This window comes from Leucoraja erinacea, chromosome 11 (assembly GCF_028641065.1).
Source record: "Leucoraja erinacea ecotype New England chromosome 11, Leri_hhj_1, whole genome shotgun sequence".
Lineage (NCBI taxonomy): Eukaryota > Metazoa > Chordata > Chondrichthyes > Rajiformes > Rajidae > Leucoraja > Leucoraja erinaceus.
Window position 1 is genome coordinate 46,975,506 of NC_073387.1, and position 19,970 is coordinate 46,995,475.

Below are 19,970 nucleotides of genomic sequence, written 5' to 3' on the forward strand. Positions count from 1 at the left end.
AAAAATGGAAATGAATATTTTTTCCACTGTTCCCGGCTCCAGAACAGTTAAATGTTCCCTGTCCAATTTTTTTTAACAATTTAACTTGTAACATCAACTGAAATTCTGCATTTAATTCACATTGTAATCTCTGAAGCCTGCTAAAATTTGATTGCAAATTCTGTACTTTTTCAGTAATGGAATTAAATTCTTCCCAATTGGGAAAGTGCAGTGATATGTTTTGCCTGACTTTGGGTTTGTTGAAAGTTAGTAAAAGCCTCTTCCCTCAGCAAAACAAAACAACTCAGTAAGATTGATTAAACGCAGGGGGTTGAGGGTATGGAGTTGTTACGATTAAAAATACGGACATCCAGATAGAAGCAAGGTTATATACTGTATATGAGAAATATATTTCAGTGTCCTCATTCTGGATTCTTTCAAAACTCTGTATGTTGTAGTCAAACCCCTGACTTTCCACTGCATGTGAAATAATAAACCCACCTCCACCTTAGGTGGACAAGATAGTGTTTAAGGGACTTTTCACATTGTCCCAAGGTATTGATGGAATAAATGGCAACAGCCCTGAATAAGCACATCGCAGAACTTCCAGTGGATTTGTTTTAATGCAGGGTTTCAATCCCACTTAAATATCATCGATTGGATTTCTAATACTGGACTGATGTTACTTTAAAGCTCCATTTCAATAAACTGCAATGGTATTTTATTGTCACCTGTATCTAAGTACAGTGATTTTTATTTTGCATACAGTTCAGTAACAATCTTATATATTAGCCACAAACATACTAAACCCAAGGGTATAAGATCATAGACCACACTTAATCAATATATTCAAGGGTCGCCACACTTATGCACCACCTTGATCTTTTAAGGTCAAAGTTTTAAAAAAATGTTAGTCTTGCGTTAGTCATGAAGGCCTGTTGCCCTGGCGGTGGGGTCGCAGGGGTTGGCTTGGCCAGGCGATGTGTTGATGTCCACTACCGTTGCTCCGCTGTTCCAAATGGGTGCCAATTTTGTTCAAATGTCCAATTCTGTGTTATATTCGTGCTTTCAATCATGCTTTTAAAGATAGAGAGATACGGAAAGTTGTTTTTTCAGTCTTTGAAATGATTGAAATTATTATCATTTTATCCTGTGTTCAGTGTGCTTTTCTATTGTTTTAGTGTTGAGGAGAGTTTCAAAACGTTATTCTGGTCAATATTTGGCTTGTCAGAGGTGATATCCGTTGTCCTCAAATACGACCACAAGTTCATTGAGAACATAGGGTACATTCTCTATGGCGTGTACAATGTTACGATGGTGGTGGTGTTACTCAACATGCTGATAGCTATGATCAATAGCTCATATCAAGAAATTGAGGTATGTTTAATGTTTCTCTTTAGAAAATAAACTCAAGTAAAATACTTAACTTGAGCGAGTGACAGGATGCATATGCTCAAAATTAGTAGTGTGTATACAGCTCATTGTGTGATTAGCATAATGGTGGTAAAACTGGAAACATTTAATTATAAAAGGTTGTGTCAACCACTCTATGCCTGCACTCCTAGATCCATTTGCTCCACAATAGTCCCCAGAACCCTATCATTCAGTAGATCCTGCCCATGTTAGACTTCCCAAAACCAACACCTCACATTTCTCTGTATTAAATTCCATCAACCATTCCCATTATATTGCAATATACAAAATTATGAGAGGCTTTACATGATGAAAAGGATTATGCAGCAATCTTGAAGAAGCGTCCCGACCTGAAACATCACTTATCCATGTTCTCCAGGGATTCTGTTTGAACCACTAAGTTTCTCCAGCATTTTGTCCTTCTTTGGTAAACCAGCATCTGCAGTTCCTTGTTTCTACATGTAGCAATCTCCCTCTTTTGATACATACGACACAATGACCTAGGTAATTGATGGAAGATGTAGAAGGGATTTAAGGAAAAATAAATTTGCTGGCTGAAAGGCAAGTACAGGGAAACACACAATCACATTGGGAAGGCACTGAGAAGAGTGACTGATAGACAGTAACCTACCATGCCACAGACCAAGAGTTGGAAAATGGGAAGACACTGCATAGCTCAATTTGGCCACCCTGACTAAAGTGTGTACGAAGATGCAGATGCTGGTTTATACCAAAGATAGACACATAGTTATGGAGCAACTCAGCAGGTCAGGCAACATCTCTGTTGAAAAGGAACGGGTGACGTTTCGTGTTAGAAACATAGCAAATAGGTGCAGGAAGGGGCCATTTGCCCTGCACCGCCATTCATTGTGATCATCCACAATCAGTAACCTGTGCCTGCTTTCTCTCCATATCCATTGATTCCGCTATCCCCTTGAGCTCTAACTCTCTTTCAAATTAATCCAGTGAATTGGTCTCTATTGCCTTCTGTGGCAGAGAATTCCACAAATTCACAACTCTCGGGGTGAAATTCTCATCTCAGTTTTAAATGGCCCCTTTATTCTTAGACTGCAGCCCCTAGTTCTGGACTCCAACATTGGGAAAATTTTTCCTGCATCTATCTTGTCCAATCCTAATAAAAATGTATACGTTTCTATAAGATATCCTCTCATCCTTCTAAATTCCAGTGAATGCAAGTCCAGTCTTTCCAATCATTCCTCATATGACTGTCTGGCCAACCCGGGGATTAACCTCGTGAACCTACGCTGCACTGCCTCAATAGCAAGGATGTCCTTCCTCAAATTAGGAGACCAAAACTGCACATAATACTCACCAGGGCCCTGTACAACTGCAGATGGACCTCTTTACTCCTATACTCAAATCATCCTGTTATGAAGACCAACATGCCATTAGCTTTCTTCACTGCCTGCTGTACCTGCATGTTTACTTTCAGTGACTGCTGTACAAGGACACCCAGGTCTCCTTGCACTTTCCTTTTTCCTAATCTGACACCATTGAGATAATAATCTGCCTCCTTGTTCTTGCCGCCAAAGTGGATAACCTCACATTTATCTACATTATACTGCATCTGCCATGCATCTGCCCACTCACTCAACCTGTCCTAGTCACACCTGCAACCTCCTAGCATCCTTTTCGCAGTTCACACTGCTACCCAGCTTTGCGTCATCTGCAAATTTGCTAGTGTTACTTTTAATCCCATTATCTAAATCATCATTACATATGGTAAATAGTTGCGGCCCCAGCATCGAGCCTTGCGACACTTCACTCACCACTGCCTGCCATTCTGACAGGGACCCTTTTTTTCTTACTCTGTTTCCTGTCTACCAACCAATCTCTTTCCATGTCAATACCCTACCCCCAATACCATGTGCTCTAATTTTGCTCACTAATCTCCTGTGTGGGACCTTATCAAAGGCTTCTGAAAGTCCAGATAAACTACTACTGGCTCTCCTTCATCCATTTTACTTGTCACATCCTCAAAAAATTCCAGAAGATTAATCATGCAGTATTTCCCCTTCATAAATCCATGCTGACTTGAACCAATCCTTTTACTGCTATCCAAATGCACTGTTATTACTTCTTTAATAATTGACTCCAGCATCTTCCCCACCACCGATGTCAGGCTAACTGGTCTGTAATTCCCCGTTTTCTGGAGGAGTTTTCTAGAAAAGTGGGATAACATTAGCTACCCTCCAATCCACAGGAACTGATCCTGAATCTATAGAACATTGGGAAATGATCATCAATGCATCCGCAATTTCTCGAGTCACCTCCTGGAGTACCCTGGGATGCAGACCATCAGGCCCTGGGAATTTATCAGCCTTCAGTCCCATCAGTCTACCCAATACTATTTCTCGCCTAATGCAAATTTCTTTCAGTTCTTCTGTTTCCCTAGATCCTCTGTCCTCCAGTATTTCTGGGAGATTGTTTGTGTCTTCCTCAGTGAAGACAGAACCAAAGTACCTGCTCAACTCTTCTGCCATTTCCTTGTTCCCCATAATAATTGAACCTGTTTCTGCCTTCAAGGGACCCACATTTGGCTTTACCAAGTTTTTTTTCTCTTAACATACAAAGAAGCTTTTACTATCCTTCTATCCCTCGTACTTCATATTTTCACCCCATATTGCCCTTTTTGTTACCTTCTGTTGTCCTTGGAAAGTTTCCCAATCATCTGGCTTCCCACTGCTCTTTGCTATGTTATACACCTTTTCTTTTAGTTTCATTCCATCCCTAACTTCCCTTATCAGCCACGGTTGCCTCTTACTCCCCTTAGAATCTTTCTTCCATTTTGGAATGAAATGATCCTGCATCTTCTGGATTATGCCCAGAAATTCCTGCCATTGCTGTTCCACTGTCATTCCTGCTAGGATCCTTTTCCAGTCTACCTTGGCCAGCTCCTCTCTCATGCCTTCATAGTCCCCTTTGTTCAACAGCAACACTGACAATTCTAATTTAACCTTCTCCTTCTCAAATTGGAACCACTCCTACATTATGGTGGCCCAGCACTCGTTGGGGTGGGAGCGGAGGGACAGACCTTTCTGTATCGGAGAGGGGTGGTGAAAACACAATAAGGGTGGGAGTTGGGGTCAGAGGGGGGAAGGGGAGTGGACGGAGGCTTAGGTGAGACAGCATGTGGGGGATGGTGGAGGTTCGGAGGGGGGAGGTGAGCAGTAGTGTATGGGTGGTCTCTTTCCAAAGTGGTTCTGATGAAATAATATGATCCACCTCTTTATATTCACACAGGAGGACGCAGATGTTGAGTGGAAATTTGCTCGTGCTAAGCTCTGGCTCTCTTACTTTGATGAAGGAAGAACTCTGCCCGCTCCATTTAACCTTGTGCCAAGCCCAAAGTCAGTTTACTACTTTATGTTAAAAATTAAAATCTGCCTTATTCATTTGTGCAAATCCAATGTGCAAAAATCAGAAGCCGACCTTGAAATGGGTATGCTGAATTCCAAGGTAAATTACACAATTATGCATTTTATATATGGAACCATGATCACAAAAATTAAAATTAGTTTTTAAATAATTTAATTCTAACTCTACTCGCAGTGTTTTCCTCTAATTAAACTAATCATTTAAAGACCTTTATTGACCCTTTTCATACCATGAAACAAACCTCACATGTTTTCACATCCGCCTAGTTGTTTTTTGAAGACAGGCACAAAATGCTGGGGTAACGCAGCAGGACAGACAACATCTCTGGAGAAAAGGAATAGGTGACGTTTCGGGTCGGGACTGAGAGTTCAGGTGAAAGGAAAATCAGAGATATAGACAGTGATAGAGAGAGATATAGAACAAATCAGGTGTCAGGGTTTAGGGGGAGAAGGCAGGAGAATGGGGCTAGGAAGGGTTAGATCAGCCATGATTGATTGGTGGAGTAGACTTGATGAGCCGAATGGCCCAATTCTGCTTCTATCACTTGTGACATTCTGACCTAAATGAATAATGGTAGTTCCGAGTGGTGGTACCATCGAGTGTGGCAGCCTCGCCTGCAGCTGTTTTGGAGGTCTTTTAGTCTTTTTGTGTGGGGGGGGTGGGGAGGGGGGAGAAACTACCTGGTCGAGGATGCGTTTTCCCTCTGAGCCGCATCCTCATGGCCTACCATCAGGATTGGCGAGGCCTTTCCTGCCGGAGATCGGCCAGAGCTTCAGCTTCAGCAACACTGAGGTACCATCGCGGAGCGGGCGATGCCTTACTAGAGTCGCCGTGTTGGAGCTCCAGAGTGCTGGGACGGCCGTCTCTAACACCGTGGAGCTGTGGTGTGCGGAGCTTCCAGCCACGGGCGGCGCTGACTTTAAACACCACGGAGGCCTGGGATCTTTCGCTGAGATCGCCAGTGTTGGAGCTCCGCCCAGCTCGGCCTGTGGACTTCGGGAACCGCGGTCTCCGGTAGGAAGCAGCCGATTCAGAACTCCAAGCCGCTGAGAGTATTCTTCCGACCCCGGAGTTCCATCATTCCGGCGAGAGGGCCTGAAACATCGGGCCACTGTTTGCGGCGACTGTGGAGGCCCCAATAGGCCCCGACCACGGGTGAACATAGAGGAAGTGGACTGAACTTTGTTGCCTTCCCTCACAGTGGGAAACATTGATTCCGCTGTGGGGGGATGTTTTTTAAGTTTGATGTTAAATTCTATAGTGTTGTGTTTATCTTGTTTGTCTGCTGCATGATAACTCAAATTTCAATGCACCAATTGGTGTATGTGACAATAATAATAAAAATAATAATAATAAATTTTATTGTCATTGCACATCAGTGCAACGAGATTTAGTATGCAGCTTCCAACCGATGTGTCCAATAAATGTCCTTTGTCCTTTGTCCTAAAAGATATGCAAAAAAGTAACATGAAATTTTTGAAGAGCCATGTTGGTTTTGTAAACAGCGTGTCTTTATTACAAAATAAATCTACATTTGATTTTGTTCCAGCCAGGTCAACATTATCAATCGAACCCTGGACATGCCGAGGGACATGGTCTGAAAAAGCCGATCAGCAATCCAACAAGATATCAGGTTAGTTAACTGTGTAAATTGCATTGTAGTCTCAATCATAATCATACAGTGTGGAAACAGGCTCTTTGGCCCAACTTGCCCACACCCACCAACATGTCCCATCTACAATAGTCCCACCTGCCCGCGTTTGGCCCAAATCCTTCCAAACCTGCCCTGTCCATGTACCTGTCTAATTGTTTCTTTACCACCACCTCATCTGACCCATTGAACCCACTGGCTCAATGGGTCAATTCCATTGACCCACCCACTCCGTCAGTTATGTTAAGTTGCTTGTACATACCTCAAGAGGGAGACGTTCGGCTGGCTTACATATAATTCAATGTGCAAGATGTAGTGATTGCAAGATATAAAAAATCAATCATATTGAATTAATTAAACACAACCAATGCATGATCATTGGCATTTCAAACAAAAAAATGAATAATTAAATACAATGATCTTGCATGAATATTTCTATAATCAGTTTATCCTGATATTTTACAAGAAGCTTGCATTTATTTGATGCCATATTATATTAACACATTGCCCCAAAAGGGTTTCATAAACACGATTACTTTTGAGTAATGGTTTGCAGAGACAAAATCCTACGGCAAAATAAGATTCTACAAATTGTACTCCGTTGAATGACGGGTTAATTTGTTTTGTTATGATCTTGAGGAATATTGGCTAAGGTAAAGGGAGAGAAATCTTCTCACTGTAGGATTTTTACCATCCCACTGAGGGGGATCTTGGTTTAGTGTCTCATTAAAAGTACAGCAGTCCTGACAAGAAGGCACACTCTCAGTATGGCGTCAAAATGTCTGGGTAGCGCCCATAATGGTGGTCTCATCCCTTCTCTGTTTTTATTATTTTAGGTATGTCTTGAATGTTTGTTTTCATGTCTCTTGGTATGTTTCGTGTGGGGGGATCGGGGGAAACTTTTTCCAGTCACTTACCTCGACGGAGATGCGATTTTTCTCCGTGTCGCATCTCCGTCCCCCCTGCAGCCTACAACGTGGAGTGGTGCGGCTTTCCCTGGCGACCGGCCCGGAGCTTCAAGCCGCAGGCGCGGCGCGGACTTACCATCGCGGAGCCAGGGATCTTTTGCTGAGGATCGCGAGGCCTCTGGACTTTAACATTGTGAAGCAACGGTCTCCAGTAAGACGCAGCCGACTCGGGACGTCGGAGTTTCGATCATCCCGACGAGAGGGCTTGAACAGCGGACCGTCGGCAATGGCAAGTGTGGAGGGTTCAGCCCCGACCACGGGTGAACAAAGGAGGAAGATGACTGGACTTTATTGACTTCCATCACAGTGAGGAATGTGGATTCCGCTGTGGTGGATGTTTATGTTCAATTTTATTTTACGTGGCTGAGTGTAGTGTTGTTTTTCTCACTTACTATGGCTGTATGGCAATTCAAATTTCACTGCACCTTAATTGGTACATGTGACAATTAAATTGAATCTTAAATTGAATCTTGAATCTAATATTGTACAATTAAGCGTGGCAGTGAAGCATGAATTCACCACTTTGACTCACAAAAGACGAGAGTGCTTTCATCTGCATCTTACAATGACATTATTGGATTACTGCACTGACATAGGCTCTGCAGTTATGTGAGGATACCACCACTGTCTCCTCCATGCCCAGCCAGTGACTCCCAACAAAACTCAGGGCATTGAGGTCAGCCTAAAAAGACAAGCAGTTTCTCAATTTTGTCGACTCGGCAGGTCACCAAATGCTTGAAAAATAAATATTGTAGGAAGTATTCTCCAGGACATTCTCCTATCATAATATAGGATAGAGAAGTCTCTCCTTGGTCTGCCACAGAATCAATGATAATAAAATGAAAATATTTAATGTGACCCAAATGCACCAATGAAACTAATTATCTTCACGTCTGTTTCTCCCCGAAAATGCGACGTGATATCTTCACTAAATTGCTTATTACAGTTGGAAAATACTTAATATTGAAGATTGTAACTCATTGTGGCAGGGGGTATCGTGGGTGGGAAATGGGAGAGATTTTTTACCCCATTTTCGCTGCCTACTTAAACAGTAAAAAAGCACCCTCATATCTGCTCCAACAGGTCAGTTTCTCCAGAAGCTTTCATTTTCTTTGCCCAAATTCAAAAGATACTTCCCATTACATCATTATTTTACAAAAATAAATCTCTAATATATATTTTTAATCATTAATATACATTTTCCAACTGTGTTTTAATAGGAATCTGAGGGGTAACTTTTGCCACACAAAGGGCGGTGGGTGTATGGAACAAGCTGCCAGAGGAGGTAGTTGAGGCAGGGTCTATCCCAATGTTTAAGAAACCATTAGACAGGTATATGGATAGGACAGGTTTGGAGGGATATTGTCCAAATGCAGGCAGCAGGTGGGACTAGTGTAGCTGGAACATGTTAGCCAGTGTGGGCAAGTTGGGCCAAAGAGCCTGTTTCCACACTTTATCGCTCTATGTGTGTATTTTTTTTTAATTGATTTAAGTTACCACGAGAGACATTAAGTGTTGGAGTAACTCATGGGTTAGGCAGCATCTCTGGAGAAAAAGGATGGGTGACATTTTGGATGTGTGGGTTAATGGACGGGTGAAGTTAACTCTTTGGTTAATCAACTGTGTTTGGCAGGAAAGTTGTACAGTTGGTCTGAAATTATTTTCATATTCTCAGTTTAGCTGGAATCAAACCTGGGCCTCATTCTGAGTTACTGCACCAACAAAATTGTTGCTTTGAACTTTATTTTATGAAGGGCCTTGTTGGTGAATGATATGATATTTGCAGAAAGGATCTTGTCTAGGGTTTGGAATAAGTTGTCTAAGATTCTCTGAGAGTGATATAGCTACAAATAACCCAGCTTTACATTGTAAACAAAGAATGTAGATTAGCATTGCAGGAGTTTTAAATGAGTATACATCAAGAATAACATATCTTTGTGTTCAAAATGTCATAAACTTTCATTGAGGTATGGATACCTTTCCATATGATGCAGGACATAGAACTGTACAGCATAAGAAATTAACTACATTTTGTTTTAATGCTTTTCAGAGAATTATGAAGCGGTTAATAAAGCGATATGTGCTGAAAGCACAGGTTGATAGAGAAAATGATGAAGTCAATGAAGGCAAGTATGTTATGGTGGTTAGTTTATTGGAATAGTAGTCACATGTCTTGACTGCTGATGTAAAGATGTTAAAATACTCTATGATTTTTTTTAATTTATTGTCAATCTCAATAGTGGTGGCTGAATGTCCACTGGATTGTTCATTATAGCCACTTGGGGAATTGGTTCCCAACAGTCTTTGCCCAATCTGATATGAATCAAAACCCAGAGAATATATGTGGTTGCCTCTGCACCCAGTTCAATCAACTCTGCCATTGAAGCTCACATCCACAATTTAATTGTAATTAAAAAAATAATCATGCATCATATTTAAGTGCAGAACATGCTTTGGGGATGCTCAGGCAGGTACGATAGTGGCATTTAAGAGACTGGTGGATATGCATATGGATATACAGGGTAAGTAGGATATGGATTATGGAAGAAGTTTCAATGAGGACATTTGAAAGAATATTGGCCACACACTAGAGCAGATATAATATGCAGGGGCATCATGTTCAGCACAGATCATTGTGGACTGAAAGGCCTGTTCTCGTGCTGTACCTTCTATAAAGTTGCACATTCCTCCTCTCCAGAGATGCTGCCTGATCTGCTGAGTTACTCCAGCTTTATCTTTGGTATCTATCTTCGGTTTATACCAGCATCTGCAGGTCATTCCTACACATGATGGGCTGGATGGCTTCCTTTTGCGACTCTAGGCTTAAAGGGAGTTATAAATGGGCACCTGAATGTTTGGACTTGGACAATTGGTGAGGTTCAATTCTGTTCAATAACTAACCCCAGTAGAAAGCAATTGGAAAATATAACAATTTACTATTTTTGTGAATGTCAAGCTCTATAGGATAATTATTTGACTCTTGAGTGCGCTGCCAAGCGTTTTGCAACTGTTACTGCCACTTGCACATCCTTCCTGGAATAAATGGAGCCAAAATGGTCAAATGCATATCATATATCTATTCTAAGTTTCCTTTGAAGATTATGCAAGTACAAAAGAGCACGGTTAAATTGAGATGTGCAGGACAACCATAATGGTTCAGCTACCAGATGGCGATGCTGCGTTGTTGGAGCAGAGGTGATTTGAGGACAGATATAATAAATATGTACACGGTAGAGAAAAAATAGCTGTTGCCATTAACAGATCTTACAAGGACAGGGAGATGCCGGTCGGTTTAGGATTTTAGTCAGGGTCTAAAGGAGAATATGACAGAGAATGGTCTTTTTAATACAGAAAGAGGTCATGATCTTGCTCCACATAGGAGTGATAGAAATTACTTGGACAGTCAAACAGGGGGGAAAAAAAACAGGACTACAAGGGTTACAGCCAGACATTGGGACTAAATGGATTGCACATGCAACCATTGACATGGACTCAATGGGACAAATGACCTATTTTTGTGCCATGATGAAACATAGAGCTTTCCAGCCTTCAAAAATTGAACAGAACAAGACGAGGCCCTTATTGTGCTAATCGTGATGCCAAATTAATCTAGCCCTCCAATTGATTCATTTCTCTCTATTCCTTGCCTATTCATGTATTGTACCCGTCTAAATGCCTATTAAATGTCAATATTGTGTCTGCTTTCACATGGCAGTACATTTGAACAATACAAGAATGATACAATACAGAAACAGGCCCTTCGGCCCACAATGTCCATGTGGAACATGATGCCAAATTACAGTAATCTCTTTTGCCTCCAAATCCAAGTGCATATCTAAAAAACTCTCTTAAACACCACTATTGTATCTACCTCCACCACCATCCCTGGGAGCATGTCCCAGACCCCTGTGTAAGAAATTGCCTCGCAAATCTCCTTTAAACGTTGACCCTCTCAATTTAAAGCTACGCGCTCTAATCTTGGACTTTCCACCCGGGGAAAAAGGATCCAAATATTGACTCTCTCCATGCCTCTCATAGAAACATAGAAAATAGGTGCAGGAGTAGGCAATTCCACCCTTCGAGCCTACACCGCCATTCAATATGATCATGGCTGATCATCCAACTCAGTATCCTGTACCTGCCTTCTCTCTATACCTTCTGATCCCTTTAGCCACAAGGGCCACATCTAACTCCCTCTTAAATATAGCCAATGAACTGGCCTCAACTACCTTCTATAGCAGAGAGTTCCAGAGACTCACCACTCTCTGTGTGAAAAATGTTTTTCTCATCTCAGTCCTAAAGGATTTCCCCTTTATCCTTAAACTGTGACCCCTTGTCCTGGACTTCCCCAACATCGGGAACAATCTTCCTGCATCTAGCCTGTCCAACCCCCTAAAAATTTTGTACGTTTCTATAAGATCCCCCCTCAATTTTCTAAATTCACTCATACTGTAACATAATTCTATCAGTTCTCCCCTCAACCTCTTATGTTCCAGAGCCAACAATCCACATTTGTCCAACCTCTACCCATAGTTAACATACCGTCTAATGCAGACAGCATTGTGGTAAACATCTTCTGCACCCTCTCCAAAACAGTTCTGTTTATTGTTGTTCACTTGAGATGAACAACAAGTGGTGAACCTTCTCTACTGATGTAGAAAATAATGATTAATATACTGTATTTCATCAGTATATACTGTGTTTCCAAGACGATGGTCCTCATACATTTTGCTATACCTGCATTTTCAGAAACAGCATCCTAATGTTCTGTTTGTATTTCAGGAGAACTTAAGGAGATCAAACAGGACATTTCTAGTCTTCGCTACGAACTCCTGGAGGAAAAGTCACAAGCGACAGGAGAGTTAGCACAGCTCATTCAGCAACTAGGTGACAAATTTGGCAAAAACATGAAAAAATAATTGAAATGAATGGAACGTCTATTGCAGTGCACTTTGAAAGAAATGGGATCTTTGGTCAAAAGGAATTGTCGGAGACAAGGCAACAAAGTGGGTCAATTTGTACGTTGGTATTTTTGAAACCAGTTTATTTAGCTGTGCCCAATTAGATCGCCTCCTTACGAGAAGACAGCAAAGAGGGAAATAATGAAAACAGGTTGAACTTCAAGAGGGAAGGATGAGATGGTATCAGCACTAAGGAAGTGGAGAGTGTATTTGTGGTATCTCCAGCTGAATTGTGCGCCTAGTAACAATGAGTAATCATGTACACCAGGTAGGTACCTCCTCCATAACTGCTGACTGTCTCCTGCTCCAAAATGTATCCATTCCAGAAAAACATGGGGCTTGTAGCAGCGGGTTGCATAATAGGTCACAACATTTTATTTTAAATCACAAAAAGAGCGTGCCCCTAATATATATATAGAGGCAAGGAACTGCAGATGCTGGTTTACACAAAAGGACACAAAGTGCTGGAGTAACTGAATGCTCCGAATATACTAAGGTTTACTGGAAACTGGTGGAAAATCAATTACTTTTCTAGCTATTTAAGACTATCAATCCATGTTTGGATCCCACTGTGAACACACCAAAAATACTAATAAATATGAAAACTCTCAAATTAAAAACATCCATCCATTTTTTTAAACCACTTTGGATGATTGTGGTATGGAAAAAGTTATCAAGACTTCCAACTAACTTTCATCAACAAAGTAAATACCAGAATACAAGCTATGAAATCACTTTTTTGTCTTACATCTTTGCATTTTATTCTTTATTACTTTGTTCAGTTTTGGATTAAGAAGGATAACTGACACTCCCCCCCTTTGTAGTTTTTTCGGGGTTTCATAATTATTTGGGTCATACTATTAACTTGGATTTGAGGTCTCACAGTTTATTTTTATTCTGCTTAAGCTGTTTAACTCTTAATTTATACGTTTTTTAAGGACATCACTCCTCAGAAAGCAAAATATAAATTGAACATTGTTATTTCTGAGTTTAGTTAATTGTCACGTTTAACGAGGTACAGTGTAAAGTTTTTGTTGCGTGCTAACCAGTCAGCGGAAAGACAATACCGGATTACAATCAAGCCATCCAGTGTACATGATCAAGGGAGTAACATAGATAATGCAAGATAAAGCCAGTAAAGTCCGATCAAAGATAGTCCGAGGGTCTCCAATGGGGTAGATAGTAACAAGCAAGAGCAAGTCTGCCTTTCTTTACATTTAGAGTCATAAGAGATACAGAAGAGATACAGCCTTTCAGACCAGAGTCCGCAGTAACTATCAACCACACTTTTGCACTGATCCTACATTAATCCCATTCTGCCTACATTCTATCAGTTCCCTCCACATTCCACCACTCACCAACACTCTTGGTGGCCAGTTTACCCACTGAACCCCTGGATCTTTTGGATGTGGGTGGAAATTGGAGCACCTGGAGAAAATCCATGCAGCAAACAGCATAGAGACAGCCGCCGAGGTCAGGATTGAACCTGGGTCTCCGGCGCTGTGAGGCAGCAGCCCCATTAGCTGCAACACTGTGCCAACCTTTACAGCTGTGGCCACACATACAAAAGTCGTCTGTAGCTAGCACAGATTAACAAAATGTTTGAGTATACCAATATTTAACTGTTAATGTTGAAAGTCTCTTGTATATTGTATTGTTTTTAAACCAAAATAAAAGTAGCCTTTGGAGTGATTTTTTAATGTAATTGAACACTTTGTGCAGAGCATGTGAAAACCCAGAAATCCTGTAAAAAGATCTATATATAAATCATTTATCGAACACACAAGACCCACTGTAGTGGAGTGAAGACCCTTTGGAGTTATAATATTTAAACTTACAATATTGAAATCATTTTACGTCACAAGAACCCACTCATCTCAATAAACCATGAAACCCACACACCCAATATTACAGAGACAGCAGATGCTGCGATCTTGAGAATAATACAAAGTTCTGGAGGAACTCAGTGGTTCAGGCAGCATCTGGGGAGGCAATGGACAGGAAAAGGTTGGACTCGGGACCCTTTGTATTCTCTCAACATTGCTCTTTGACAATTCAGATAGACATCTGATCCACAAGTAAAGCAAATTACAAATGAGAGCAATTATATCCAATGTTTCAAAATATTCCCACATCACATTGTTTGCACAGTCCAGGAGAGTTCAATAATGTTTTATTGTCACATGTGCAAAGCACCGTGAAATTATTTTGGAGTCACTAGATTTGGTGCCATTTCCAAAGTCCGGTTTGCGAGCTAGGTCTTATGGAGCAGCGCCTGATCCAGGCGAGTCCCTGGATTGTTCAGCGTTCCGACGTTCCTCTTCTTGCCCGGCCACCTTTGTGCCCCTGGGATACCTCCCACAGCCGACCTTGAGCGTGCTGGAAGTAAGACCCCGGCTCACGTTCCTCCCGGCCTTGCTCCTCGCACGGGACTGTGGTTTCCGGCTCCCTCAAGCATTCCTCGATTACATGGGGTCAAAATGTAAGGTGCAAAATGAGTCGCAGTTGCAATCCAGGAATATATTTACCAGACCTATCGGATCTATTCCTGGAGGGTTGATCATGTAATATCAGATCAGATCACTCTGTAACCTGCACATATGCTAATATTACATTTACTTTGGAAAGGCTGGTGGATTTTCTTCCAGTCTTGCAACTTTGCACCTGCAGCAAATAAGTAACAAGGTTTAAAAATCACAAGGCCCTTTAAGCAGGCAAAGATAAACTATCATGATTGCTGGGATGTCAGGACTTTCATATGGAGAAAGACTGGATAGACTCGGTTTGCACTCGCTAGAATTTAGAAGATTGAGGGGGGATCTTATAGAAACTTACAAAATTCTTAAGGGGTTGGACAGACTAGATGCAGGAAGATTGTTCCCGATGTTGGGGAAGTCCAGAACAAGGGGTCACAGTTTACGGACAAGGCGGGAATCTTTTAGGACCAAGATAAGGAAAACATTTTTCACACAGAGAGTGGTGAATCTCTGGAATTCTCTGCCACAGAAGGTAGTTGAGGCCAGTTCATTGGCTATATTTAAGAGGTAGTTAGATGTGGCCCTTGTGGCTAAAGGGATCAGGGGGTATGGAGAGAAGGCAGGTACATGATACTGAGTTGGATGATCAGCCACGATCATATTGAATGGCGGTGCAAGCTCGAAGGGCCGAATGGCCTACTCCTGCACCTATTTTCTATGTTTCTATCATGTACCAGCTCTTGCCCACAGCCCTCCTCTCCAAAGGGTCTCCCCTCCACTCCACTGGGTCCGTTGTGTTCGATAAATCACTGGATTCAGATAACAGTTTTGATTCACTCAGTAATTGATTACACTGCTAAATAAGGCGCATATACTCACATATCCCCGAACGCACTCGCAAACCCCCGAGTACACAGCAGCGCGCACCGCAGGGCATTTCTACACACTTACGTAAACCCGTACGTACTCGCAAACTCATCAGAGCACACCACATGATGTTTCGTTCTTGATCACCTGGCACCGTTCGCGACAAGGTTCAAGGCTGAACTTCTCTCACCGAAAGGTGGCCCAACACCATCCATTATGGCATTTCTTATCAGAGCAGACCGCGCCACTACCCCCTCCCCGATCTAATCATAAGCCCCCCCTTGTCTGCAACGTGTCTGGGCTACTAGCGGCAGGGGGCGCGGGTGGTCTAGCCAACTATTATCGTGTTGTGTTCGCCAACGCAACCTTCCCCCCATAGAATGGCATGGGAAAGGCTGCGTTCCCAGGCAATGGTCACAGGCACGAGGAGATAACACATCTGGAAACTTGTTTTTGAGAGAATATGGAATGAAGGAAGGGCTACTAATTTAGCAGATAACTCCATTTCACATTTTAGCTCAAATTGTCAGTTTAACCCTTACACTACACTCCACCCCTTGGAGTCATCAACGTACATTTAACTACATGTTACTGAGTATACAAACAATAATACTCAAAAGTACAGTATAATAATTATATCTCTATGAATGTGAGGTAATTATGTGTCAATAACTACCCATGGCATAAAGAGTTAGTTATGTGTTCCATCAGACACCAAGCTAGTTTCTGATGCCTCTGTGAAAGCAAAGCTTATCTCAATGGCCTTGCAAACATCCCCGTGATTTACTGGCCCCCTTTAATCAGCCCAAGCATGCAGAGTGGTGTTTTGAACACAATTTCACCTCATATTAACCCCATACACCCCAAATCCAGTTACATTCGGCCCACAGGCTCAAAACCACCCTCTTGGCACTCCTCGCATGGCAGTAGGGATGCACGCAATTGCAGAATGTTATGCCAACTACAACAAGCCCAGCCACCATCCATTACATAATAATCTGCCCCCAACACCACCATGCGCTCTCAGAGGCCTCATCGTGCAACTGTTTACCAGGCAACTTTATTCAAGGCCTCAATCTGTTGTCGTATGTGGGTCACCAGGTTTGTAACGTTGTCATTGGCATGTAAGTGTAGCATCCTCTCCCTATGATAGCACAAGTCCCCCCTTTCTCGGCTAGTTGGAAGCCCAGGGCCACGCGATTCTGCAAGGCGACAATTCGTATTGCCACCGTTTCGGCACTCAGTGCTTGGATAGCCTGCCCTGCCTCTACTCGCCCCAGAGTCATCCTATTGCCTGTGATGTTGGACATGTGCACCTGTGCATCAAGTGTTCACACTTAGTTTACGTAGGTACGCATGCAGGGGCGAGAGATAGGCGTGTGATTCTGTGCAGACAGTCGGTGGAGCAGCAAGCACGGCCAGAAGTATCAGCCCACGCCATCGTCCGCTATACATAATGCGCCTCGCGGTTGTTCTGGAGAGAGAGAGAGGGCGGAGCAGCCTCACCCTCGCCTGGTTAAGTGCTGTAAAGGTAGACAATATAGGTTTATCCTCCCCGGTCACAATAAGTCACCGCGTATTGCCCTGCGCTGCGGCAATAACTTCCCCCTTGCGAGGGGGTTCCCAGCCGGGGACCGAAACCTACACCTTCCGGGCATCTTCCTGATGTTCTTTCGTCAGTGTGGCGTCATCTGGCTCGGCTACAACACCCAGATGTGTCCCCCCTTCCACTGGTCGTTGGTTCAAGTTGTTTACTGCTTGCTGTAACACAAGGGCCCACTCTCTTGAGCCTGTGGGAAGAAGTTAGTGTACGTATCTGCTCCTTTAGTAGACCATTCATGCACTCTACCAGCCCTGCTGCTTGCGGGTAGTACAGGATGTGGATGGTCCACTGCACCCCATTATCAGCTGCCCATTATCAGTTGTACTTTGTTACCAGTAAAATGGGACCCATTGTCAGACTGAATTTCCCATGGGGGACCATACACGGGCATTAGCTGGTGTAGGCTATGCATCTCCCACCCCAGGGCCTGCCACGGTGTCATCCATACAGCCAGACCGTCGGCAACTACCCAGGAGTCGGTGTACAGTCAGTATTGTCATCGGACAAAGGGAGGGGAGGGGGGGCCATGACCTCCTCATGCTGACGGCTAACACGGTCGGGGCCTCGCTCAGTCCTATGAGAGATGTACCATTTCCATTTTACAATAGAGGAGCGCATCTTCCTTAAGGGGGATGTTGGCAGACTTAACCATATAACCATATAACAATTACAGCACGGAAACAGGCCATCTCGGCCCTACAAGTCCATGCCGAACAATTTTTTTCCCCCTTAGTCCCACCTGCCTGCACTCGTACCATAACCCTCTATTCCCTTCTCATCCATAGGTAACCCAAGGCATAATAGGTAAGTGAGGCCACATAACCACTATCCCACCCATCGTAAGGTGTTCGGTAGCAAGGAGTGCCCCAAGTAACATGCAGACAACTGTCACTCAAAGGGCGAACAATTTCATCGTTCAGGTTTTTTACTTCTTGCTCTTTTTGTTTAAGATTCTCATGTAGAGATTTAAGTATTGATAGCTACAGCCATAATGCTCCTTTGTGATTCCCCTTTTCCTCGGGAAACCCACTCTTTTAACTGTGCAAATATATTATGTCCAATTGTAACATTAGGATTGTTGTTTTGTGCATTGGACCTGTCGATCGGCGTCCCGGACTGAGCAATTGAATTGGGCCAAACCAGCAAACCCGTCCGTATTATCCACCCACCCTGGAATACAAGTTTCAGACTCCACTGCTTTCTTCAACTTAAACATTATTTATGACCGTGGCTGTTATCTGAATCCTGTCGACTACGCCAAATGTTGTGTTCGATAAATCACTGGATTCAGATAACAGTTTTGATTCACTCAGTAATTGATTACACTGCTAAATAAGGCGCATACACTCGCATATCCCCGAACGCACTCGCAAACCCCGAGTACACAGCAGCGCGCACCGCAGGGCATTTCTATACACTCACGTCAACCCGTACGCACTCGCAAACTCATAAGAACACACCACATGATGTTTCGTTCTTGATCACCTGGCATCGTTCGCGACATGGTCGAAGGCTGAACTTCTCACCGAAAGGTGGCCCAACACCATCCTTTATGGCATTTCTTATCAGAGCAGACCGCGGTACTACCCCCTCCACGAGCTAATCATAAGCCCCCCTTGTTTGCAACGTGGCTGGGTTACTAGCGGCAGGGTCTACCCAACTATTGTTGTTGTGTTCGCCAACGCAACCTTTCCCCCATAGAATGGCATAGGAAAGGCTGCGTTCCCAGGCAATGATCACAGACACGAGGAGATAACGCATCTGGGAACTTATTTTCGAGAGAATATGGAATGAAGGAAGGGCTACTAATTTAGCTGATCATTCCACATTTTAGCTGAAATTGTCAGTTTAACCCTTACACTGCAGGTTCTCAACCCGGGAACGTTATATGTCCATTTCCCGCCTGATCCTCGGGTTCCTCCAGCAGATTTGTTTTCTTGCGAAATAGAAACAAATGCCCCTGTCCCACTTTGGAAACCTGAACGGAAGCCGCTGGAGACTTTGCGCCCCACCCAAGGTTTCCGTGCGGTCCCCAGAGGTTGCAGGACAGTTAAGAACGAAAACTGAAAGTGTCCAAGGGATTCACAGAAAATGAATCAAACGGGTGCTCTGATTCTACATGTAACTAATAATATCAGTGAAGTTGATAAAAATCTAATCATAATAGTTTAATTTGATACTCCAGCTGCAATACAATGCAGTCATGATCTATTTGCAATGGATGAAAATGAGTTAACATCCATTTTTTAGTTGAATCTTGTAATCGATTGATATACTGACAATCACAATAATAATCCCACTCCCCATAACATTGAAAAGGCAATTCTTTGCAACAAATACCAAAAGTCTGGTGCTGTTATCTCCCTCCTTCTGTCCACCACCCCCAACTCTCAGAAAAAGCAATTGAGACAGAATAAAGCTGAAAATAAAAACTTAAATTGAACGTTTTTTTGTGGGTATTAAGTGCTGCGATCCAAAGCAGGTAGGTACAAGATAGTTGTGATGGGCTAACAAGCTTAGAGGGTCGCATGAAACATTTTACCAGTTTTATGTCACCTGCAGATTTGAAAATGTACACCCAATGTAGAGTCAATTCCAAGTCGGGGAAATGAATTAGGAAAAGCAATGGTCTGAGTAGAGTTAGATAGAGCT

General features: G+C 42.9%; 1 protein-coding gene across 1 annotated transcript in view; it reads left to right on the plus strand.

Annotated features, from left to right (window-relative positions):
- Positions 1 to 16,347, plus strand: part of LOC129701763 (short transient receptor potential channel 7) — a 69,358-nt gene extending 53,011 nt beyond the window's left edge. Inside the window, exons 7-11 of the mRNA XM_055643176.1 lie at positions 1,161 to 1,356; positions 4,657 to 4,872; positions 6,341 to 6,424; positions 9,461 to 9,536; positions 12,193 to 16,347. Of these exons, the coding sequence (XP_055499151.1) occupies positions 1,161 to 1,356; positions 4,657 to 4,872; positions 6,341 to 6,424; positions 9,461 to 9,536; positions 12,193 to 12,329 (709 nt within the window). The 3' untranslated portion in view covers positions 12,330 to 16,347. The remainder of the gene's footprint in view (positions 1 to 1,160; positions 1,357 to 4,656; positions 4,873 to 6,340; positions 6,425 to 9,460; positions 9,537 to 12,192) is intronic.
- Positions 16,348 to 19,970: the final 3,623 nt, after the last annotated feature.